The 24,574-nt window shown below is 39.6% G+C and overlaps 1 protein-coding gene across 5 annotated transcripts in view; it reads right to left on the bottom strand.

Annotated features, from left to right (window-relative positions):
- Positions 1 to 1,058: 1,058 nt before the first annotated feature.
- SNX10 (sorting nexin 10) overlaps positions 1,059 to 24,574 on the bottom strand; it is a 39,241-nt gene continuing 15,725 nt past the window's right edge. For 3 of the 5 annotated variants that reach the window (XM_065051365.1, XM_065051363.1, XM_065051364.1), the window contains 6 exons: positions 22,527 to 22,582; positions 16,823 to 16,909; positions 13,340 to 13,440; positions 12,651 to 12,749; positions 4,294 to 4,509; positions 1,059 to 3,845 (listed from right to left, as the gene is read on the bottom strand). In XM_065051365.1, coding sequence (XP_064907437.1) covers positions 3,767 to 3,845; positions 4,294 to 4,509; positions 12,651 to 12,749; positions 13,340 to 13,440; positions 16,823 to 16,909; positions 22,527 to 22,550 — 606 coding nt within the window. In that variant the 5' untranslated portion in view covers positions 22,551 to 22,582 and the 3' untranslated portion in view covers positions 1,059 to 3,766. The remainder of the gene's footprint in view (positions 3,846 to 4,293; positions 4,510 to 12,650; positions 12,750 to 13,339; positions 13,441 to 16,822; positions 16,910 to 22,526; positions 22,583 to 24,574) is intronic. The other 2 variants (XM_065051367.1, XM_065051362.1) reach the window with 2 other exon arrangements.

The following is a 24,574-nucleotide window of genomic DNA, read 5'->3' as shown; positions in this document are numbered from 1 at the left end:
GCGCCGCTGCCTTTCCTTTTTTGTTGTTTTCTTTCCCTTTTTCCTTCCAAGCGCGGTGCCCGCTGGAGCGGCCGCTGCCGGGCGGCAGAGCCCTGCGAGCAGCCGGCGGTGCCGCTCGACCTCGGAGCGCCGAGGAGAAGCGCTCGCCGGCCCCTGCGCGGCAGCTCCAGCCGCGATCACACACACGCGCACACGCGTGGGACGGGTGGCTCGCAAAATTAAGAAATCATGGGCTTAAAGGAGAAAGTTTTATTTCTGCCCTGTTTTATTTTATAAGGGCGCTTGAATTGTTTTCTAAGGAGGTTTTATTCCAGAAGGCAAAGAAGCAACGTTAACACGCTACAGCGTATTTTTAACACCCTAGAAGAGAATAACTGTGTCTCTCCTAAAGCATTTAGGCCTTCTATGGAAATAATGAACTCGATACTGGAAATAATGATTTACGGTTCTGCAACAGTGTAAAAACGTAGCGGGTGAAAATCCCCTGCCTTAAATTCTCCCTGGGCATCAGCACCACTCCTGCGGTTACAGAGAGATAGACGAGTTCTATTCTCCTCACCCCCGAGCATGCTGACTTAATCTAGACCTTGTATTTCACAGTAGAGCAAGGCACGAGTAGTATGTAGATATTAGATATTGCTCTGCAAAAAAAACTGAATACAGTACATGTCAAAAAAATACTTGGACACAATTTTGCAGAGTTAGATGGTGGGGAATTTGAGAGTGGAAATTTCCTCAATGCTTATAAAACCGCACTGCTATTTAAATGGAAATTATTTCCAAAAGATAATTTTTTCTCATATTTCTTGAAAACATATTCCAATGACACTGTAAGTAACAGGTTGCCTAATACTAGTTTACAATATCATGAAGTTACATTATAGAATTTGATAGCATATATGGTGAGTTATTTTCAAGTGTTTATATTAAAAAAAAAAAACAAAACATGACTATATATATATATACACGCATATCACAAAAATAATTGAACAGTAATTACACATGGTAAGTCATGAACTGTTTAGGAAATTTATATTGAAATAAATCTTACTGGCAGGTTTAAACACAAGATAGAAAGCAGTAACTTGTTTTATTTAATCACTTAAAAATGAGAATAAAAAGTTACAAGCAAAAAACTTAAGCTTTTGGGTGCAGAATTATTGCAATTAGATATAAATTAGCAATAGTAATTAGATGATATTATAAACTAGATATTAGCCTCTTTAAAAAACTAGCAGGAAATATCAGCATTATTTCAAAACTAAAAAATTTGAATCAAAATACCAGTGATCAACTTAATCAAAATATATTACATAGTGTTGAAAAAAAAAAAAAAATCACCAAATCACTGAAGTCACAAAATACATTAAAAATAATATTTTTTACATTCAAATTTCTAACACATTCAGATGTTCCAAACTAAACACTGTCTTAAAGCATATATATGCAGTTACAAATGGCTGATACACAAAGACAACATACTAGAGCACAGAATACTTTTTCTTCCCCTTTAATAACAAAAAATCCAGTAGCACTGGCTATACCAGCAACATTCAAAAATAAGTATTTAAACAAATTTCTGTGAAAGCTGGGAAGAAACTTGTGTTATAGCGGTCTTAGAATTTTTTGAACAGAGTGACAAAGTAAATAACAGAACAACAACAGAACTACTAGAAAACAAATATTTATTTCAGAAACATCTTCATTTGTGAAACAGTCACTGACATACAGATAAGCTCCTAGAATGAAAAAAAGAAAAAAAGCCACAAAGGCTCCCAAAACTTTTTATTTCTGTTATTTTCATTGAATATCGAGGACTTGTTAGTAGGCCAGAATTGTAAAGTGCTTCAACAGTTTAGCTCAATGTTTTAGAACAAAATAAAAAACCACTAACCTGACACTGTGTTAAATAAAAACACTAATATTTTTCTCAGACATTATTCCAGTTTTGTTTTTATATTTTCTCCTTCTTTTAAATAAATTTGCTAAACACTTTTTCTTGTAACGTGCTATCTTTAAAAAAAAAGTCAAGTCATCAATATCTCTGCCTGGCAATAACAGCTATTTTTTAAGCTACTTTGAGTGATAACTTGTTGCTTTAATTAAATATCACTTTTACATTAAAGTAGCTTCGCTGCTAACTCACACACAAGCTGAGAAGGTGACTATATCTATTTGTGCAATTCAATAAGATCAAGAAAAAAGAAACGTATATTTATCCTATAAAAGTGTTACCATCAACAAAATACAGTGGCTTAAAGTAATTACCTAAGAGATGTTATCCTCAGGCTATTAAAACATGTTTCTAAAATTACACAGATTCCCAGCTGGATGCTTTAAAAAAGCATGCCCACACACGCCTGTGATAACCTTTATTATCTGACCATTTAATAATCTATTGCTTCTGTAATTCACATGCTCCTTCTTTGAAAAACTTCACTGAATTCTTAAAAAAAGGGAATTACCTATCTACATATAGTTATATCTATTTCTAGGCTGGTAGCTACAACACTGAAGTTCATCAGAGCTTTGCTAGGGTGATCAGACCCCCGAGCTCTTTTTAATAGCAGTTAAATGTCAAATATAAATACAACACCACGATGAAACATATTCCTTTGACAGAATCTGGGACAAGACACTACACAGCTGCTGTTAACAATAAAGAACAAAACTGGCATTTAATCAAAATAAACGTTGGTGCTTACAAAGTTGTGTTCAAGTCTGCCTTTTATTTGTGAAAAAGTCGATATTCCAGCATTTTAACTACAGCCACAATGAAATCAGCAGCTCCTGTTAATCCCAAATTGTGGAGAGGTCCACATCTGTACAGCGTGTTATAGCTATGCGATTACCATCATCTCAAGAGATGGAGATACTCTCCATTTCAGCTGCTAGGCTAAAACATATCTCCTGGCATCTTCAAAGATACGTGCCTAAAATAAACCTTCTGAAAATAAAATCCTGGCTCTAGTGAGGTCGATGTAAAATTCAGCCACTGGTTTCAACGAACCTCATCCAGGATTTTCACCGGGAATGAGTATCCTTAATTCCCTGGGAACACAGAATCTCCAGCAAGCCTAGAAGTGATGTCATTTTTATTAATATTTCAAACTTCTAAGCAACCATGCTCAAGAATTTTGGCCTTCAGTTCTTATGCACGATAAGACCAAGCTTTCCATAAACATTACAGAAAGACCAGAGGAAGATGTATTTATATCTCAAATTGTCAGCAGCATATAGTTTGTACAAATGTTGTTTTGCTGATGTTGCTGAGCTACTTTAAAAAGTTAATACCTTGCAGGGTATGTAATTTCATCACCAATGTCAAATGACTTCTGAAGATGAAACTTCTCTGATGCAAATTACAAAAAGATGCTTTGAATATATTTGATATGAGATACCAACTTTTAAGCTAAGGAATCAAGTTACCTTTATTTTCCAGATTCGAGACATGTACTAACTAAGGGAAATATTTTCACTGCCACATACGTCAGTAGAGCATGACTAACCCAATACTGAGATTTTAATAGTCACAAAAACCTAAATGTGATAGGTAGCATATAGACCTGAATCAACAAACATAATAAATCAAAGAAATAGTATCAAGGTCTGTTTTAAAAATTTTCTGAGGACATATGGTTGTATTGACAACGCGCCTTTTAGATACGTGTTACCAGCTGGCCGTGTTTATGTAGTACAAGTAACCAGTAAACAGAGTAGAAACTGCTTTGTGCTGTCCTTAAGATAGCAATACTGGAATGATTTTTCATGATTCTTCAGAAGCTGGACTTGCTTTACAGGCACATGAAATGCTGTCATCACTGGGTCCCAGCCTGGAGGATGAACTGCAGAAAGGAGGAGAAGGGGAAAAAAAAGGAGGGAAAAAAAAAAGAAGGAGGAAATTGGTTTTCACAACACACTCAAAGCCTGAGTAACAGAGGAGAACTTTAATTATCTCCAGTCACAAAGAGAGACAGGAAATTTGGACTTTTAATTAGCCATTTGGAGTGCAGTTGGATATTTTTTTTAGCAAGATAATTTAAACGCGAATAATTCAAGTCTGACTAAATGAAATTCACATAATCAGAATGCAGATAATTGAATTTCTACTGCATTCATTAATTCAGTGTGGAGGTGTGTGTGAAGACTTCTATGATGAGCTGTCACAGCTCAATAAAATCTCAGTCAATTAATTTTTTCATTATCTTAGTATTACATCAACAAAAAAGTGAAGCATGCGCATGTGTATGTACATATATATAATCCCAGAAAGTAAGGAAAAGCAGAAATCACCGATCTGAGTCAGAGTCCGCGTCGTTTTTTCCTTGTTTTCTCTCTTCGTCTTCTATAGGAAAACGCCTGTTCAAGGAGGCGAACTTATGAATCGCATCAGCAACAGAGTATTTGGTCTGTCCAGATACACAAGCCTCCATATCCTCTGGGCTTAGCTGGGTCTGTAAGAAGAGGTGAAGCCTACTGTCTGACAGCAATAATGCATCTTGCAGGATCCTGGAAAAAATTAAAATTAAAAAAAAAAAAAAATCAAATGCTTTTATATAGATACACATACATACAGATATTCTAAAGTGTTTTACCAGAACAAATTCTAGATGCTGTCCTGCTTTTAAGTTTTCAGATGAATCCTGACTCAGGAACAGAAGGTAATGAACATACTAAAACGATTAGGTGTGTGTTACTTTCTTATTACATTATTTGGAATTTTAGGTAAGTAAAAACACAAAGCTAATAGTTAGGCACATCTGTTATTAGAATAACTTCAAGGACGTTTCTTCCATTTAACCATCTGTTATTACCACATGGATCAATTAATGATTTTTAGGCAGTTAGAGGCATATACTCTTATGAAAATTTGGTCTCCATTTGAGAACTTTTTTTTAACTACTAAGCTTTTCTAAGAATTACAAATGACCTCTTTTTTGGTGGGTGAGAACTTCAGACACATGCAATGTCAGGACTCTGAAATACCAGTAAACAATAGAGCCAACATCACCAAGAACCATTTACACTTTTACAAATACGTGTACATGTAAGCTGGAGCGACAATGCCAATACTGAACACTGATTTAAATGTGCTTGCAAAATTTTTGTGGGAATCTTAAATGCTAGTTAATCCCAGCTATTCTTTTCAAAAGTCAATTTTAATCTTTTGTTTATATGTATTTTAAATTAAGTCTTAAAATAAATTCAGCACAGTGTATTTACTTAACATCACGTGAGAGCAAAAATACAATACATTCCAGTAACACAAAGTTGTAGAGATACTCTTACAACGACTGAGAATTGAGGATCATCATTGCTACTTTGGAAAAAATGCAACATTGCTGCAACATTTCTCTAAGGAAGGAATTATATAATACACAAGCCCTAGAATGATTAACAAAAGACTCTTTTGTTTATGTGTAATTTTACTCATGTAATAAAGTCATCAGAACCTACGACTGTGCCAAACAGTGCTTCACAGAAAAATTATTAAAATATCTTTATACAAATCAAAACTATTAAGTGTTAATATTTAGGTTACAGTTGTTACCAAAAAAGTCACTGTTATGCAATAGGAAACAAGAGATTATGTTAATATAAGAACTAGTAAGAGCAGAAAGAAATATTGCATTCTATAGGTACTCTGACTAAAATGAAAAGTATAACTAGTTAGTTCCTTCTCTCAAATAAGATTGGTTGTGTGTTTAGACTGAAATGCTTTAAAACACAAATACGTTCTGAAAAGTGTTCTCTAAAGCGGCCAATATTACAATAACGTTTATTAAATATACTGAGGGATTTCTGGCTTCATCTAAGCCTATAAAAATCTGTCAAATTAAAAAAAGTAATAAGAGATGTGTAACTGAAAATGCGGGATATTTGTGTACATGCACATTTCATTTGTCTAGGTAAACACACACACAGTCTCAACCAAATAATTCAAACTTTGACACCTTGCAATGAGGAAATGTCTGCAGTGGCCCTAATGATCTACCAGGTGCGTTTGAAATTCAGTCTGAGAAGGACCAGATTTCGCTGAAGTTCAAAATAAGCACACTTTCATACCTAGAGAAAACCTTTTTAATATGTTCTAAATTCTCACAATTTTACTTAAAAATCAACACGGCAAATAGACATCTGAAAAAAAAAAAAATCAAATCAATGCACACAGTGTATTAATATAAAAAAAAAACTTCTTTGCAGTCTAAAAGAAACCAGCAAATGCTGCGTAAAAATTATTCAAAACACAGGATTTACAGGTCTATACACCTTGACAGCAACAGCTTCACGAATACAGTTTGAAAAGCCATCATTCAGCAGCCACTAAAAGTGGATTTCAGCCTTGACTCTTGATAAACATACATTCCAAACGAACACAAACAGTGCAACAAAAAGTAAAAGAAAAAGTGGCATTCCATGCAATAAATCCACATTTATAGTTTGCGCACTTGGGGGGAGTAAATACTCTCCTTCCTCTTTAGGAAAAAAAGAAAAATAACATGCTCGAGTTTTATTGTAGAGTAAATAGCGTTACTGTTTTTCCTAGGCTTATGAGCACAATGAGTGGATGCACATTTTTACAATTTTAACATTTGCGTATCTAATACCAAGTAACCCAGAAAAAAGCCAAGACGTTAAATTCTGTTCATAGCATTTAGTTTCACAGATTTTCCTCTTGTCGTACCTTCAAAAGTTTCCTGTCACCCAACGAAATCACGAGTAACTAACTGTTCATGAGATTACGCTACACTTACAGCTCTGTTGCTGTTTGAAATGTATTTTATTTTCTTTATAAAATAATGGGTAATCTTTAAAATTGATTTTAGATGGTTTGAGGCATTACACCAGAGAAGTAGTGAGCACTAATGTCAATGATATTGGACACAAATTCATTTTAGCTTTATTTCATGTCCAGTACAATTCTGCCAAGCCTTGAACTGCTAAAGCACTGTTATTAACTCAGCAGTAACCTAACACATGGAACAGCAAACAAAAGTGATAAGAGTACAGACTGATCAGGACCTCAAGGCTACTGTCCTTTTTCTGCAGCTATAATTCAATTTCCAATTTTACTTTACATTGGACTCATTATTTCACAGTAATTTTCTTTTCTGCTTCACAGTGCCATCTGGAGGTGAAAGGAGTGAAGAGAAACCAAGGCACAGAAATGGAGAGATGTTCATAAAGCTAATCACATGCACAGATACATATATATATATATATATTTATGTTCACAAAGAGGGGAGGGACCAAACACTCAATGCCTATTTTGCAAATCAGTTAAAACCATCCTGAAAGCAAACATATGAATACCTTTCACTCAGTCATACCCTTGAAGCATTTATTCTTTAATTAAAACAAACAAACACAAAAAACAAACTTTTGCTTCTCCCACCCCCTCTGAACCAACAGATTAGATTGCTTTTTCATTGCATCCTTTGAGCAATCAAAGTGAAAAAGAAATTCTGTGCTATCCATAAGCGTTATGCTTTTCTGTTCAAAATACTTCTTTTTTGAGGAAATAACCACACATTTGTCTCCAGATGTTACTAGTTGCATTAAGTGCTGGCACAGCAGTTGCTCTCCAGGGCTTTCACTGTCCTGGGGACTTACTGATGTAAAGGGCTGTACATCTAAAAAATACATTTGGCTCCAAGGAGTTTAAGAAAAAAAATACAAAACTCCACCTAACAAATTAGAAAGGCAGGGAGAAAGGCAGAGTGTCATAATATTAATACTCAGATGTCTTAGCAGAGGCTGAATGTGTGTGCAGCTTCCACACAACCAGTAGCACTCACAGTGCTTCCCCAACAGCTTTATTACAGCCCACGTCAGTGCAAAGCTGCGGCTACAGCGATGTAAATCAGCTCTTGCTGCCATCGCGCTAATGGAAGAGTCATGGCTCATGGTGATAATTCCTATAAACTGACTGGCCATATTTAAGAGAACAACAGATTTTCTATGCACGCCTGGAATAAGAACGAAATGTTGAATCCTGCAAGTCTTGATCCCATCAGTAGTCATTACTTGTCAGAGATCTCACTCCTCTCGGCCAGATTGCTTACATGCATAATTACTACTTACGTGATTAAGAGGGCTGCAGGATAAGGCTCTACATTGGAATTAGAGATAATAAAACAATTTTTTATTCACGGCCACGTGAATCTTTGTAAGCCTTCAATAAATGCTTGTGATCTCTAGACCCTTAAAAGAAGCAGGGCCGAAAAATGTCACTTCACAAACAAAATAATATAATTTTTAAGGAAATGCTGGATACTCTACGAGGAGTATTTCTCCTTCCCTTTGTTACAGTAAGAACATTTACAAAAGACAAAACATGTGTTTTGTCTTATTTGGACAAGGTCCAAAATCTGGTTTTCTTCAGCATGATTTTATTAGGTATATTATACACTGCTCTGCTGGAGAACAACATATGGCTGAACAGTACAACTTAATCCTAACTAAAGATTTCCTGTGTCTACTGTAACCTAATACAATGACAGATGCACACTTGCATGTGTGTGGAAGGTTAACACTCCGATTTTGTTTTCGACAAATTTACTCTGCCCATTTACATCATATAATGAGAGCAAGGGGAAGAAAAAAAACAGAGGCTGAGAGGCGGGGGCTGACGGCCTGTGCTGGGGTGCCCTCTATTGAGCATCCAGCCCCTCAGCCCCTCTCACAAATCCACAACAAAGCCCCAGTTTCCCCTTAAAAAAAAAAAAAAGCTGCACTTCCTCCTGCATTTTTCATCGGGGGGAAATGTTAGTGATGGGAAGCAACTGGGAAGCAACTGTTGGTCACCTGATAATGCATACATTTAAGAACGGATTAAGTGACACACATCTCATAGGCATTATTCCCTCACCAGATAGGAAATACTAGCAAGGCTCCATTGGAAAGAGGCAGCCATCACTCTCCTGAGGAGATCCCACCTTCCCCACAGCCACTGATGCTCTCGCCTGAGCCCTGGCAAGCCCTTGGGAGCCCATTTTCGCCTCTCCACACCCCTGAGAGGGCACCTGGTGGAGACACCTGTGGGAGAGTCCTCTGACCCCGCACCAGCTCCTGCTTGTGGGACTGTGGTAGGGAATCATGGAATAGTCTGGGTTGGAAGGTTGGAGGTTGGGACCTCCAAAGATAACCTAGTCCAACCCCCCTGCAATGAGCAGGGACATCTTCAAGTAGATCAGGTTGCTCAAAGCCCTGTCCAGCCTGGCCTGGAATGTCTCCAGGGATGGGGCATCTACCACCTTTCTTGGGAACCTGTGCCACCCTCATTGTAAAACAATTCTTCCTCATGTCTAGCCTGAATCCCCCCTCTTAGTTTAAAACCATTACCCCTTGTCCTATCACAACAGACCCTACTTAAAAAGTCTGTCCCCATCCTTCTTACAGGCCCCTTTTAAGTACTGAAAGACTGCAATAAGTTCTCCCTGGAGCCTTTTCCAAGCTGAACAACGCCAACTCTCTCAGCCTGTCCTCACAGGAGAGGTGTTCAAGCCCTCTGACAATTTTTGTGGCCTCCTCGGGACCCTTACCTCTGTGAAGATAAGGCAGTATGAGAAGGAGGAGGGCAAAACCCCAGCCATCTCCAGAGATCATCTCCGCCTTAGTCAGCCAAGATTTGCATGGCTGCTTTGGCACCAAGTGATCCTGACACACAGCCATCTGGGGCAGCAACACTGTGGATGCCCTTTGTCTCCTGTGGATCCCAGCACTGCATTTCTCAAAACTACTAGTTTGTCTTCCATCCCATCATGAACTGCATGTTTGAAAACCAATTGAAGACTAATCCTTTTTCCTGAACCACGTAATTTTTTGGGATCCAACTATACTCAACAAAAAGCTGTCAGTGACTGAACCCAACTTCACCTAAAATGGTTTTGTTAACTAGTTTTCTAATAAGCAAGTATGGGTGATCTTCTGTGAAGGTAATCTAAATCCTGAAGTTAAACCTGTATAGCTACAAAAGGATGGAAGCAAATATGATCTTACAGAAACTAATATCAAATACTGTTTTAATTTTGATCTCCAATTTAAGAATAAACTTTTCCTCTGAGTTTACAGACATCCTCAAAGGTATGAGGCTACTTACCAGGAAAAACACGTAATTTTCCTTATTCTTACAAAGTAATTCATAATTGAAAAGGGACTAGCTGACTTCCGTTAATGCAAATGGGCTCTTGAAATATTAAATTATGCCTAGACAAGAAGTGAGCTTTACAGGTCTTCATCAGTCAGAGATAATAACCTGTAAGACAAGCAGGTCTTGCACTACATTTGTGCCGTAAAGCCAAACTGAAATGGTACACCTGTTTCTAGATCTCACCAAACTCTAGAGTTCTGCTTTAGTTTCCAGATGTTTGCCTAATTCTCACACTACTTTGTGAAGCACAGGGAGGCTTCACAAAGTCTCTAAGTATGCACCTTGCCCCGTGCTAACTCGTTCTGGAGCGATGCCGAAAGGAGGACAGGTCCACATAGGCTCGAATCCCATTTCTTCCCACCGCCAGAAAGAAACAGTAGCAGGGCTGTGAGTTTGTGCACAGTGATTGCTGTCATTGCTGGGGTGGACAGAGCACTTGGCTTTGCAGTTCCGGGTTACACTGTCCCAAGCAACTACTTTCTTATTCCTTTCCCACCATCTTTCTAATATACCAGGAAGGTCCTGCTTCCCTTGGCATTGCCAAACTGCAGAACACGCAACATTCAGACCCAGAGCTTTACTTAAGTTAAGTGTGTGTATATCTACACACACACACACACACATTTGTTAATGAGTCCCACAAATTCAATTTCAGAGAAAGAAATCATAACCTTTGGTTCAGACTCTCAAAAAATGTGGAGGAAAGCATCATGGCAGCCTAGCTGAACCAGTAAAAAGATCTCTTCTGAAAGCAGCAGTAGCATAGATATGCCAGCCGGCAGAGGGCAATGCTACAGCACACAAGGTGCCAAGACAATTCATTACAACACAACTCTTTCTCTGAAAATTCCTTCCAACTATTTCCCAGGGCTAAGAGAAAGCTGACATCTTTCTAAACAGCATCCAAGTTCAAACATTTAAATCATCACCTTACAAGAGAGATGCCTCTTTTCCCACTCCTGGACTAAGAGCAGCAAGGTCAAACATTCCATGTGGTGTGCATATCTTCTGCTGTCAGTATCCATTTAGGCTACAGACATCCACAAAAATGGAGAGTGGGAATGTGTTTTAAGAGAATCTACCTCTCTGTTTTGCCTTCTGAAGCACAGACAGCGCTTGCAAGTATTTTGATGCTGAAATACTGTACCTTATTACCAGATTGGCCTCTTTGCCATTTTAAAATGAGAGTTGATATTGAAAATGCAGCACAGTTAAGCTACAACAGCTCAGATCCAGAGACATGAACCATCACTCCCCTTTGTATGCCCATTAATATCATTGCCTCTAGAAGCACAGTTACTCTATTTCACCATTCTTCTTTCCTGAGGTGCAGAAAAAAACCCCTCTGACTCTTTTCTGGTTTCCCTTCCCTGTCTCACACGCCTTCAAACAGTATTTATCAGCTATCCTTTTGGCCACAGATCCTATAACTGTACATGGAACTAACAGCAGTTAGTTCTCCCTGACTTCATCCGTTAAGCCTAACAAATATACCTCAGGACCAATGATTTGTTGTCTGATATTGAGGCTTATAATTATAATACACTGATGGGAAAAAACAGTGGGTCCAATATTCCTCTACCCACTGATCACAAGGCTTAAAGCCTATTTAAATTATTTGCCTTTTTTCCTTTGCTTATGCAGTTCTGATTCATGGAAACATTGATACTGAAAGAAGATGAATAGCCTCTATTCACACTTTTTTAGCATGCCCTTACCCCAAGCAGTAGCTAAAGAGCCTGCAAACGTGCACACAATTCCTGCCCCCGCAGCTGTGAGCAGCCTGCTCTCACACCAGCAGTGCCAGGGCATAACGAGAATGACAGAAAAAGCAGAAAATTACACCAAAAGGGTCTCTGCCTCTGCAGAAGGTGAAGCAGTTACAGCAGTGGGACTGGGGAATGCAGAACAAACTCATACAGCCCTCCCTTGTAACGCAGGTCAGGCTCTAGCTAAGTCTGATGAACTATATTATACAGACTGCAGCTGTAACGAAAATGGCCACAGCTGCTAGAGCTTGTTTATGTTAGTGGGACTGGTAAACAAAGTAATTGGCATTATAGGAAATATCTGTGTGAGGAGATCTTGCTACAGAATACTCCCAGGGTTTTAGCCCACAAAGACATTGATTTTCTGTGAACATAAAGAAGGAGAGTTCCTTTGTAGGAGAATATCTAGCTCATTCTTGAAAGCTAGAAATAAACATCAGAGTGAAAGATCTCCCAGCGATAGTACAGAATTGGAAAGCGACATAAATCCAAAACCACTATAACCAATGCAATGAAACACAGTGGAAAAGCCGCAGTTTAAGTTTTCTTATAACCAGAGCTGAAGTCACGTGCATGAAATATGACTGTGCAAATAAAAAATAAAACCAAATGTGTAACCTGTAGAAATGGCCACACGGTGGCTCTCAAGCACCAGAGATGAGCTATCTTAAAACAGAAAACTGATGACATCATAAAAATGCCACCTCTCTAGGATAGGCAGTACTTACTTTTCCAGGAATTCTTGCAGGCCCTGTCGGCGATGGTCCACATGATGAGGATTGTTCATATTGAAAAAGGGAGTTTTAGAAGGCAGTTCAGGTAGCTGTCTTTATAAACAAGAAGCAAATACACAGTTAAAACCAAATGTGAAACAGTGGAGAAATACGCACTAAGCAAATGCCAACCCTGAGCATATGAAAAATCTCAGGTCATGTTCCAGAAGCTCATGAAATCGAACTTGGGAACATAAGGCTGAGAAACCAGAGGGTTTCTGACACACCTCAAAGGGAAAAATAAACTAATCTGATTTTTCTGGTCCAGTTGTTAAGCCTGCATGCATGTCTGGCTGGGTCCCTTATGATCCTTGCAGAACCTAAACACATCCTAAAAGTGCAGAGAGAAGTTACATACACCTATGATAGATTGCCATTTCTGCTACCTTTGCATAGCAAAAGGAAACATACATCCAATCTGTTACAAATTAGAGGGGGCCTCACCAAACAAAGGCCGTCAATACAAAACACATTTTTCTGTGTTTAAAGCAGAGAAAAATGGCTTGTACAGAATAAACATGTGCTAGTAAGAAACACAGGACACTTTCCAGCTCTTATTTCTATAATTCTCAGAATTAAGATGAAAAAGTTCTCCCCTTCCATGACTGACAGATTATTAAACAGCCATATATAAAGTTGCTCACATAAGCACCGCATTGCTCTGAAGCCTCTGCCGAAGCCAAACGAATTCTCGAAAGCGTCGTCTAACACAGGATGTTTTCCTTGTAAAGCACATACTGTTTGTCTGTTGGGAAATAAAAAACATTTTACTTTGTAAATCAGCTTAAGCTGAAATGCAAGCATGGTATTTAAAACACATCCAAGATGCCAATCCCCCAAACACCAATGGAAAGCTTGGCATTAATTCACAATTTAGGTTAAGGGCTGTGCTTTATCTCAGACAGGACTAGTGACAGTTTCTACTGTTTCTTAGGGAAATATTCGTCATCACTTTTTTCTTTCTTTTTAAAAGCAAGGGATCTAGATTATGGTACAACTTGCAATAACAAAAAAAGATCTCAAAAAAGTTTCAGCAGATACCGGCAGTCTTTGCAGGGGAAAGAAAACAAAACATCATGTTTAGCTATTCTGGTTATAATCCCATGAACAGTTAGCTACGTAGAGTTCTTCCAGTGTGCAAGTATACTTAAATCAAAGAAACCAATGTGACTGCTCTCCACAGTAGCAGCACTTGGAGATTTGCCCACAGAACACTACTAGTCCACTACAAAAATGCCAATTCATCAAAAGAGAAACAATTTGCAGAAATTAGATGCTTTTGCCAAATTTTCCTGTGGAGTGTACACCGCCCAGACAGGACTCCATTACAAATCTGCCTGCAATCCAACCCACCTTCAAACACCTGCCAGGAGGCACAACCCCTGGACAGCCACATGATGCAGATGGTAGAAGGCCCAAAGATGCCAGCTTTTTGGAATAGGTAATTATCTGGGATACCTCACAGTTCAAGATGCCAAATGCTCTAGGAGCTGGGCAGAGGGGAACCCAGCTGGTCTAAGAGCCTGTCAGACCCAAGATTTTGAATCCATTAAGAAGCCTGGATGGTGTGGTGGCTGCAGTCCCCCCAGACCACTTGAATACTAGGGCAAGAGAGGCATGTCAGAATCATAGAACAGTTTGGGTTGGAAGGGACCTTCACAGGTCCAACCCCCTGCACTGAGCAGGGACATCTTCAGCTAGATCAGGTTGCTCAGAGCCCTGTCCAGCCTGACCCTGAATGTCTCCAGGGATGGGGCATCTACCACCTCTCTGGGCAACCTGTGCCAGTGTTTCACCACCCTCATTGTAAAAAATTCCTTCCCTATGAATCTCCCCTTTTAGTTTAAAACCATTACCCCCTGTCATATCACAACAGGCCCAGCTAAAATGTCTGTTCCCATCTCTCTTATAGGCCCCTTTTAAGTACTGAAAGGCCACAATAAGGCCTCCCCAGAGCCTTCTCTTCTCCAGGCTGAACAACACCAACTCTCTCAACCTGTCCTCACAGGAGAGGTGTTCCACCCCTCTGATCATCTTGGTGGCCTCCTCTGGACCCTCTCCAACAAGTCCATATTTGGGAGAACAATTCCCATTATGCCAATGCAGTAAGAGCATGGAGGCACCTCCTTTGTGATCTTGAAGCCCCCGACGTGTGGGGAAAGACCTCCCCTTCTGCATGGAAAGGTTGTGACTATGGGTCAGTGCTGACAGGCCGGTGCACCTGTGGCTCCCTGAGAAGGACAGTACCAGAACTCTATGATCTGAGAAGTTCTGGACATGGACAAATGATGGAAAATGACAGAATATTGCCTCATCCTAAGTGTGGCCAAAGTGGAAAAAAAATTGATGAAAGCAAATGATGTCATGATTCTATAAATAGCGATCCTAAGCGAGGCCCGGTGAGCTCTCCAGCGTCACAGCGAGATGTCACCTTGCATCCCCTTCCGAGGTAGAATGCTGCTCAGTCACCTCACAATTAATGGACACCACAAAGTCGTGGGCAAAGATAGATTTCTCAAGACTCAACAAGCACCTGTTGAGAATGCCAATGCATTAAAGTGAGTAATTCACTAAACTCGAAAGGGAAATTTTGGTCACAGGTATACTTCCACGTATACTCAAATATCCACGGATTAGTACGTGACTTATAAATTTGTATGTGTGTGTTTTTCTCTACATACCTGTGTGCATGCCTTTGTGTATGTGACCTGATTTATCTCTTTTTAAGTAAAGTGTGATCCTCGCTGTTTTTGAATACGTGATCAAGTCCCTGTTTTGATTATAATAAATCCCACTGAATTGCTTTAAATCACTTCATTAATCAGCTGTTGATTGAGTGCTATTAAAAATAATATATTAAAAGCTTGTGATCTACCTCAATAAATTTCAAATTGCTGCTAAATAAAAACTGTAAAAAAACTCCATCCGTGACAGATGGCAGGACTGACCTAGAGCCTTGGTCTCTACGAGCCCTGGCATAGTGCTGGTAGGAAAGTTTATCAGATTAAGAGATGCTCAGTGCTGAATGCTGAGATGCTCAGGTCTAAATGACATAATCCTCAACTTCGCAGTCACTGAGAAAGCTAGTAATATAATTATATACAGAAGCACCAATGCCTGTGAAACAGTTCTACAGCACCCATCTCACCAAACTTACAAACTTTACCGGAAGTCAAAAATATAATTGCTTTAGAACCAGTACTTAAACCATATTGCATTAAGCCCTGATTGCCACACAGGAGAGAAGTACTTGTCACAATGGGCATTTAATAAGCCATCATTTAACTGCTTGTTCTCATCAGGCTGAATGCTTAACACTCCCACAAGGTAAGGAAATGCTTTCCGTCTTCTGCCACACATAAACCATGTAACTCAGTCCTCTCAAATTCTTCATCTGATACTTGATATACTTCACAAATTTTTTTTTTTTTTACATTGCAATTAAAATCTCTGGATCTAGATCAGGGGAATTAGGATAACTACTTCCATACATCATCTACCAAAGAAGAATAATCAACAAAACAAAATGACATATAGGACAGATTGAAGACACACAAGAACCGCAATTCTAAGTGCACTCCCATTAACATATTGTAGCCTACACACATAAACCCAAATGTAGTTACTTGATATATACAAGCAGCACTAAACTAGCATAATATGAATGTCAAGGTACACTGAAAACCACATTGCAGCAACCAAATAACTTGTCAAAAAGAAGAACTGAGGAGAATTGAAAGTACAAATAACCAGATAATTACTTCAAAGTTGTTTTTCATTGAATACCTGGACATCAAAATTCTTCTATAATGGCAAGACATCACTGACTATGACTGTCTTCTAGCTGATAAGTAAAGCTGAGAATATCACTGTTGCAAGACATTATGGAGTGCACGTGTGTACACAACACCAAGTTCAACTCCCAGCTTGGCCAGACCCACTACACAGCTTTTGGCCAACACACCTTACCTGTTCCACTGCATCTCAGTCATTAAAAGGAGAATAATACCCTCCAGCCCCCCAGAAGTGGTATAAAGAAATTCCATTAGTATCCCAAAGAGAACCCTGGTGTGGACAGAAACAGCAATAAGAGCCCAAAGAATCTGTACTGATACTTTTATACTTACATGAATAAATATCTCATAGTCTATATAAGAATGCCACGAGTCTTCTTTCTGTGTCCTGGGGTCTCGCACCAGGACAGTTACAAATTCCTGCAAACGCATAATTAAAAAAAAATTAGAAAATAATCAAGTAATTAATTTCAGAAGACTAAGGCAGCCTGAAAGACGCTCTTGAACAGACTCTCTGCTGTTTCACAAACTACTGTGCTCAGATTAAAAGCTGAACTGATGTTTTATTGAATTTTGCAACCCTGTAAAAGGAGAAGCAAAAAGCAATGAATCATCTGAGCTACACCACATGTCCGGGAAATTCCTTACCAAATTACTAGCTGAAAAGGAATATTTCAGATTAAGTAATACTGTAAGAAGTCATACACACTTCATGCATGGGAGATTGGGTGATCTCAATACCTACAAACTAAAAACCTAACATTCAGAGTCACACATGTAAGCAAGAACTAGGCAGGCATTTTAGGCTTTTCCCACCCTTGTAATCAACATTCACAAAGAACATGTCCCAAACCTGCTCCATGTACCCAATACTTACAAATAACATTTTATTTACTCCTAAATTTCTCTTTGTCATTTTATCTATGCTATTTTAAAATAAAGAATTCATACCCATTGACTTCAGGGATCTGAGGTAAGTGCTCATTATCACCACGAAAAGCTGAAGAACTGCCTTTTTCCTACGTCCCAAATGACTTGCTCCAGCCCAGTAGAAAAGGATGCAGCACTGTTAATTGCCTTGGACACAGATTTGACACAGGGAATCAAGGTCTCAGGCCCAGCGCCCAGGGTGCCACGTGCCACATACCCTTCCTGATACACCAGGAACTTAAGTCACAGAGTGCAGCCAAGGATGCAAGACTTGGGCACTGGTACCTCAGTCTGCCCATCAACCTGCCCAGGGAAGCAACACAGCTGCACTGCAGAGCATAACTCCCCATTTTTGGGAAACAATGATAGAGAGTATTTGTTGTAGATGTTGTCATATCTAGTCTATTTCCTTGTAATTCCTACACTTATGTAATCATTTAGAGGGATCCTGAAGGTGTATGAGGGGTCTATGGGCATCACTGTCATGTAGCCAGGCATCACTAACAGGAATTGGAAGAGGCTGAAGAATTAAATACTCCTGAGTATCCTCAGTAAATGGCCATGTGAAAATTTCCACCGTTTTTTTGTTGTTTTTTTTTTTTTTTTAAAAAAAAAAAAAAAAAAAGAGGGAGAGAGAAAAAAATGCAAAAAGCCTGCTGAACCTGCATGTTCATAATAAAATGGAAAAAGTTTCTTTAAAATAGGAAGGTTGAAAGTATCCCTAACTACCTTCTTTTCCCTGAGCAAATGAATAGGCTGCCCTACTTCAGATGCTTAAATAAGCTATTCACACAAGTAGCTAAGTCAAGCACTTAAACAATGACTCAGTTAAAAAAAAAAACCCACAACTGTATCATTTTAAGCGACAGATACATTCCTCCTGACAGAAAGGCATTGCACAAGATCTCCAGGTACAGGAATCGACTGTGGGAGGAAGGACAGTGTCTGTGGTAAATAACATGCTTTTTTAGTACGCCTTTGCATAAATCGAGAAATTTTGAGCTGTAAAGCTCTCAAAATGTGTCTCTCCATGTCAAACCACAGATGTCAGAAACGAAACCTTTACTCTTCAGCCAAATTATCTGCCCCTCACAACACACTTCAGTGTGTCACCAGCAGCAACCTTTGATGGACTGACAGGAGAATAAGGACAACCTTGAAATGAAAAGATATATATTTTTCCCAAACGGTCACTGCACTCTGTACATGGCAGGGAGGTGTTCATGGTCTGGATTAAATCATTTACTACTGTGATTTCCAGGTGGTGCTGCTTCAGGGATGGCCCGATGGCTGGAGAGAACCCATAGTTTTATCTCACTTAGCCCAGCTCCTAGTCACAGGGTGTTTTCTGCATTATTTCTAGATACCTTTTTGGTGTGTTCCACAAGAACCCTGGCAAAAAAAGCCTGTTTGATAGGCTCCCACCACCTCTGCTGTGTCTTTCCTTGCAGTAGAAGGCCAGATTCTCCTCTGCAGCTCTTTAACCCCATGCCAACGTGGCACAAGAGGAACAAATGAGCAGAGGTGTAATCACTTCTACCAGCCGAGGGTCATGCCTTTACTTTTACAAAAATGCTAGTGGGAGACATGAGGCAGTTATTCCCTCTCCTGAGCAGATCCTGAGCAATGTGTTGAACAAAGGAGAGGAAACCATTTTTGGTTGTTTTTTTTCCATCTGCCTCACTGTCTATTATATTTGGCATACATGTACTGACATAGAATACTTTCAGACCCACTGTAACTTGTATTCATATCCATAGTCTTACGGTGTCACAAGTTTTTGTCTTCCCCAGTCTCCTATATCCCTGTGCCCTACTCATCCCTAGAGCTGCAACCACTTCTCCTAAACATACTTTCTTTTCTTTCCTGAGCTCTAAATGCTTCTACCCTGAAAGTGGAAGAAGAGGAATGACACCAGGCAGGTCCAAATGAGAGACTGCTCTCCCCTTCAACTGCTGCAGCCCAGAGTCACAACTGCAGGTATCCTGCTCATAACCTGACCTCAGTCCCATTCCTCTCATCCACCACCATACTTGCTTCCCATCACCCTTCCTTTAGTCCAGGTTGCCCAAATGACTTCATTTCCAAGCCTTCTATAACCCTCTCCCTTGTACAGAATCAAAATAGTCTTCGTAGTAAAATGCTTCTTTCAACCTCTACTATACCAAAGTATTATGATTAAAAGTTATTATTGAATATGCTGTGGGTTAGCTACGTGTTACCTTGCAAATCATTCCTGACCACATGATTTACACAAAAAACTCTGTACACTTTTAATTTCCAACTAGTCACTGATTTTCAATACTGAGGAAGTCAAGCACCCTGCAGACTCTGTCTATAGAAGACAGGAGACCTGCTGTACACACTGTGGTAGGCAGGCATCTGGGCAGATATATATCACTGACCCAAGAGTGAAAATGATCTGTGGTACAGCAGAGGACCTCAGCAAACTGTAGCCCTCACACATCAGCTCTGATTTGAAACACCATGATTTCAGCAGAATACTGTGTGCTTCTTTTATTTTTTTCCCTCCTTTATTTACCGAAGAATATAGAGGCTGAGTTCAGAGTGAAGCAAGATAAACATCAAGCAACTAGAAAACAAAACCAAAAATGTACAGCCTTTCTCAAGATCTATGGTTACTTCCCCTGTAAACATCTTGAATTCAGGAAGCATTAAATCCAATTCCCATCACAGTTCCTCCTGCCCTGAAACAGTGGTATTGCCCAGATAGACTATTCCTTCTCTTTTGACCTTTAAGCCTTCTCCAGGAATCAAGACCCCACTGGGACCACAGTATTGATTTAATCAAAGCATCCCTGACTGCCCAGCACAGATGCAGATACATTGCCAGAAAAGGTGTTTATACCTCCTTGCCCCTGTAAATGTAGGCTTGTAAAGGCCAATATTCACATATAAAATACATTAGGTTCCAAGTAGTGTTAGGTGGCAGAATATTCCTCTGGGAGATTGCTGTTGTATGCTGAGTCCATCCTGCATTCCCTGGTCAGAAACCGTCACCAGATTACAGTAGTTTTGGGTAGTAGATTACAGTAGTTTTGGCCTTTCTTCTCTGTATATACTCCTTCCCTTCCCACCTTGCTATAAAAATAGGATACTTTCATATGCATGTCTATCTTCAAGAAATGCACTGCTCACCTAAGGGAGGTGCGGCTGACCTTTTCCTCCCACAGCCCACACAAAGACTAACTTCATCTTTTGCCACAAGACTGCATTGCAGTCCAGCCGGGCAACCTGGGGAAGCAGAGCCTGGAGAGAGACAAAGCTTCAGGGACTTTTTACTTTCATCAGCTGTAATCCTTTCCAAGGTGTCTTCCTCCCCCACACAGTTCTGCTTGTTTTTTCCAGAATTGCAAATCTAGCTGTTATGCCACGTTATATATACTTTCTGTGTTTTTGAGTGGGTTTTTTTAGTTTTGGGTTGGCTTTTGTTTGTTTTTTTTGTTTGTTTTTGTTGTTGTTGTTGGTTGTTGTTGTGTTTTGGTTTTTTGTTTTGTTTTGTTGTTGTTTTTCTTTTTTTTTTAATTGAGGGGCACAATACTTGCATGTCTATCCTGCATTCAAGAACAATATGTGTTCTGTAACCCTTAAGTAACAACAATTCTTTCAAACCCAGAACTTGCTGCTGACAGTTCAAAGTGTCCAAGCTTGGTCACAGAAGCCTATTGCACTGGGAACAATACAGACTCAACAGAAAGCTATCAGAAAAAAGTGGTATGTCCATTTATTCCTTCTCCCTGGAAACTCCTAAATTCATACGCAAAACATTTCCTATCCAAACTGCTATACTTTTGGTATGGATCCCAGCTGCCACACTGGCCCAAACATCCTCATGAAGAACTTCAAATCCACCTCAAAAGTAGCCATTACTAAAAAAAAGTAGTCACAACTGTTATACTCAATGAGCAGGAATCAGCGGAGCAGCACCTCTGGCTGGATGTGTTTACAGTCCTATGCAAAGAACATGAGTGTGACAGCAGAGAAAAAGGGCAGCACTGAGGTGATGTAAACATGAGCACCAAGAACTGAAATGTTCCCATTTGGATTTGCCTTGAAATGAAGAATACACCATAAAAGTAGCTGAAGCAAACACAAGAAGTCTTTATATTTTCTTCCCCCCGTCCTCCCCCTTCTTCTCACATCCTTTCTGCTGCTGGAAATATTTCTGCACAATGCAATGGATTGGTCAGACACAAGGATAAGTCAGAAGTTCTACTGTATAGAATTTGACCACAAAACCTGTGTGTTTCTGAGAAGTCTCTTTTTAACATTTTCCTATTAGGAAAATAGGAAATCTGACACAGAAACATCTAATTTTAATATGGGGGAAAAATCTACAACAACGAGGAGGAATAAAAATAATCTCACATTGGATGATTACTTGCATTAATCATTCCAGTTGCATTTTAATTCAAAACTCTGCTCAGGAGCATATCAGGTGATAACCTCATGCTCCATGGAAACACTGTTACACATCTGATTAGTCAATAACCCCCAAAGAATCATTTTCCACAAAGCTTCCGAGAAAATCAGTTTCCCATCAGGTTGCCTATTGGTAAAAGGATCAACCACAAAGAACGTGAAGCTTTTCATGCTGGGAGCATTGGCATCTTCACACATGTTGAGTAGTTCAGCTAATAAGAGACTAACAGCCAAGACAAAACAAGCTGTTGAAACTTTGAATGCTCATCAGGACTGAGCAAAAGAGAATATGCAAAGTGTGATTCTTGTGGTCCACAAATCTCATAATTAGAGTTCAGAGCCAGCTCCAACCACTATGTCCTACAAAATACCTGAAGACTGATGGGAGAGAAAACTAAAATCCAAGTCCTTCTTTCCTGTCTCTGAGCCCCTTATGCAGAGAGTCACTTACTCTCCTTCTCTCTCATCCAATGAATATTTGATTCTTCCATGAAAATTTAACAGAAGGAACTGGCACTGCATCACTCCAGAATATTCTGTAGCCTGGCAATTAGAACCATGAAGAATACAAACAATCTGTCCTGGTTCACGTGAACCTTAATGAAATTCAATTCACAACGACCAAACTAGAATCCTTTTTTATTAAAGCTCAGACATTACTTACTTGTTTTTCGTGTTTTGGTGTCATCTTCACTGTTCTGTATTACAGTAATAATCAACCTAAAAACAAAACAAAACATCAGATTGGCATTTAGTAGTTATTTGAAGGTCTTTATTTATGTCTTGATTCTTAAAACTGTTGACTTACTGTTTAGACTTTACGCATTTGTATTGTGTGGAAATACTCACTGTATGTCCATAATTGTAACTTCCCTTAAGAAGATAACAGGAAGACAAACAAGAAATTCAAGGTTTTAGTGACCAATAAATCCATCTAGAGGAACTGAAAAGACTGATAAGAGAGGCCCATCCTGCCCCAGAAAGAATTAACGATCAGGATGATTGCCAAGAAGTCTGAAGTCAGCAAAAATCAGTGGTAACTAGGGAAAAGGTAACGATGGCAGGAGGAGATCATGACCTCCAACTCAAAAAACACCCCCTTCTCAGAAAAGCCCACTACTCACTGAGCACACAGAGAAGTATAAAAGCAAACTGTACCTTTAAACTGAAGCAAGCAAAGTTTGTATCAATGAACTTCGAAGAGTTATAAAACCATGTATCATAGAATTATAGAATAGTTGGGGTTGGAAAGGACCTTTTAAGTTCATCTAGTCAAACCCCCCGCAATGAGCAGGGACACCTTCGACTAGATTAGGTTGCTCAGAGACCTGTCCAATGTTAGAGATTATTAACAAGATTTTGGAGTGACTAAAAGTTGAAATGTATAAATATGTTATGCAGCTGACTTCAGGTATGCCAGTTCTGTGGTTCTACCACCTCGCACCTGACATTGTGCAATCTCATAATAAAACAGTATCTCAACTCTGTGTGTATATTTGGCTGCTTGCACACAGAGCAAGGAACCCCTGCTTTGGGGATAACATCATCAATTTTTCTAGACATAAGCAGACAGTGCCTCAGTGCCATATACACCAGAAAATATGTTTGCATTAACTACATTTAAGAATTCATTAATTTTAAAAATTAAGTTATAAAATCCCATTTTAGAAGCATGGGGTTTGTCCCTTTCTGGGGATATTTGTCATACATGACAGTCCAGTGATGCCTGTCCATCTCTGGAAACTGGTGCTTTTCTTCATTGCTCCAAGAGCTGCCCCGGAGCTCATCCTTGCCCCCACCTCCCAAACTCTGCACATCCAGCATCCCCAGCGCACAAACACAGCCCAGGCAGGGCTGCCCACACCTGTCTCCCAGGCACCCAAGCACAGGTCTGCGTGACTACGGCTGAGGTCCAGAGATGCTAAAACAACATCTGAGTCAACAGAATCCAAAGCACCTCTCAACCGTTTCTCCGAAACGGAGATAAGCGGAGAGACAAACTGTTCGAATCCTGCAGACTAGCAAAAAACTCAGGCTAAATTTCACAGTGTCTGTGGTTTTAAAACCTCCACATAGGGAAGTGTATAATCTTATCAAATAAAAAAAAAAAAACACAAACCCACACGTAATTAACCTATCTTTTAAACCCTCTCTTTCACTGGAAATCCAAATAAATTTCTAACTACTTCTGCAGTCCCGTAAAACAGTGGGTTTGCTCAGGACAGGTACCTGCACAGGAAGAGCCAGGCAGCTTTATTTAGTTGCTAGTTTGCATACACACCACCTGCCTAAAAACAATTGCCATGGGTAACAGGACTTGCAGTTCGCCTTTCCCTTTTACCCCTCTGACATGCCATCCAGCTGCTGCCAGCTAACACCTACATTGGCACCCAGCTACAAAAACATCCTATTGTCTCCTCAGCTGTTAAAATCCAACCTCCTCTTTTTAAACCAAGGGGACCTGAGTGGGATCCCTCCTTCACCCTGGGAGCACGCCTCCCTACAGTGGCACCGTGGTCAGGATGGATGCCACTCGAGCAGCAGAAGCTGAGCAAAATCCTCCTGTGCACCCCTCTGGGCAGGTACCTTGCACTGGAAAACGTGAATTTGCAGCTTTCTTAGGCAATTCTTGGCATCTGTTGTTGGTCAGCTGCAAAATATTCACATGGGACTAGGGAATGTCTACGATTTTGGAGGTGGTTTGCTAAGGTT

The sequence above is a fragment of the Columba livia genome, chromosome 2, assembly GCF_036013475.1.
Source record: "Columba livia isolate bColLiv1 breed racing homer chromosome 2, bColLiv1.pat.W.v2, whole genome shotgun sequence".
Taxonomy (NCBI): Eukaryota; Metazoa; Chordata; class Aves; order Columbiformes; family Columbidae; genus Columba; species Columba livia.
This window is presented reverse-complemented; position numbering and strand designations above follow the sequence as displayed.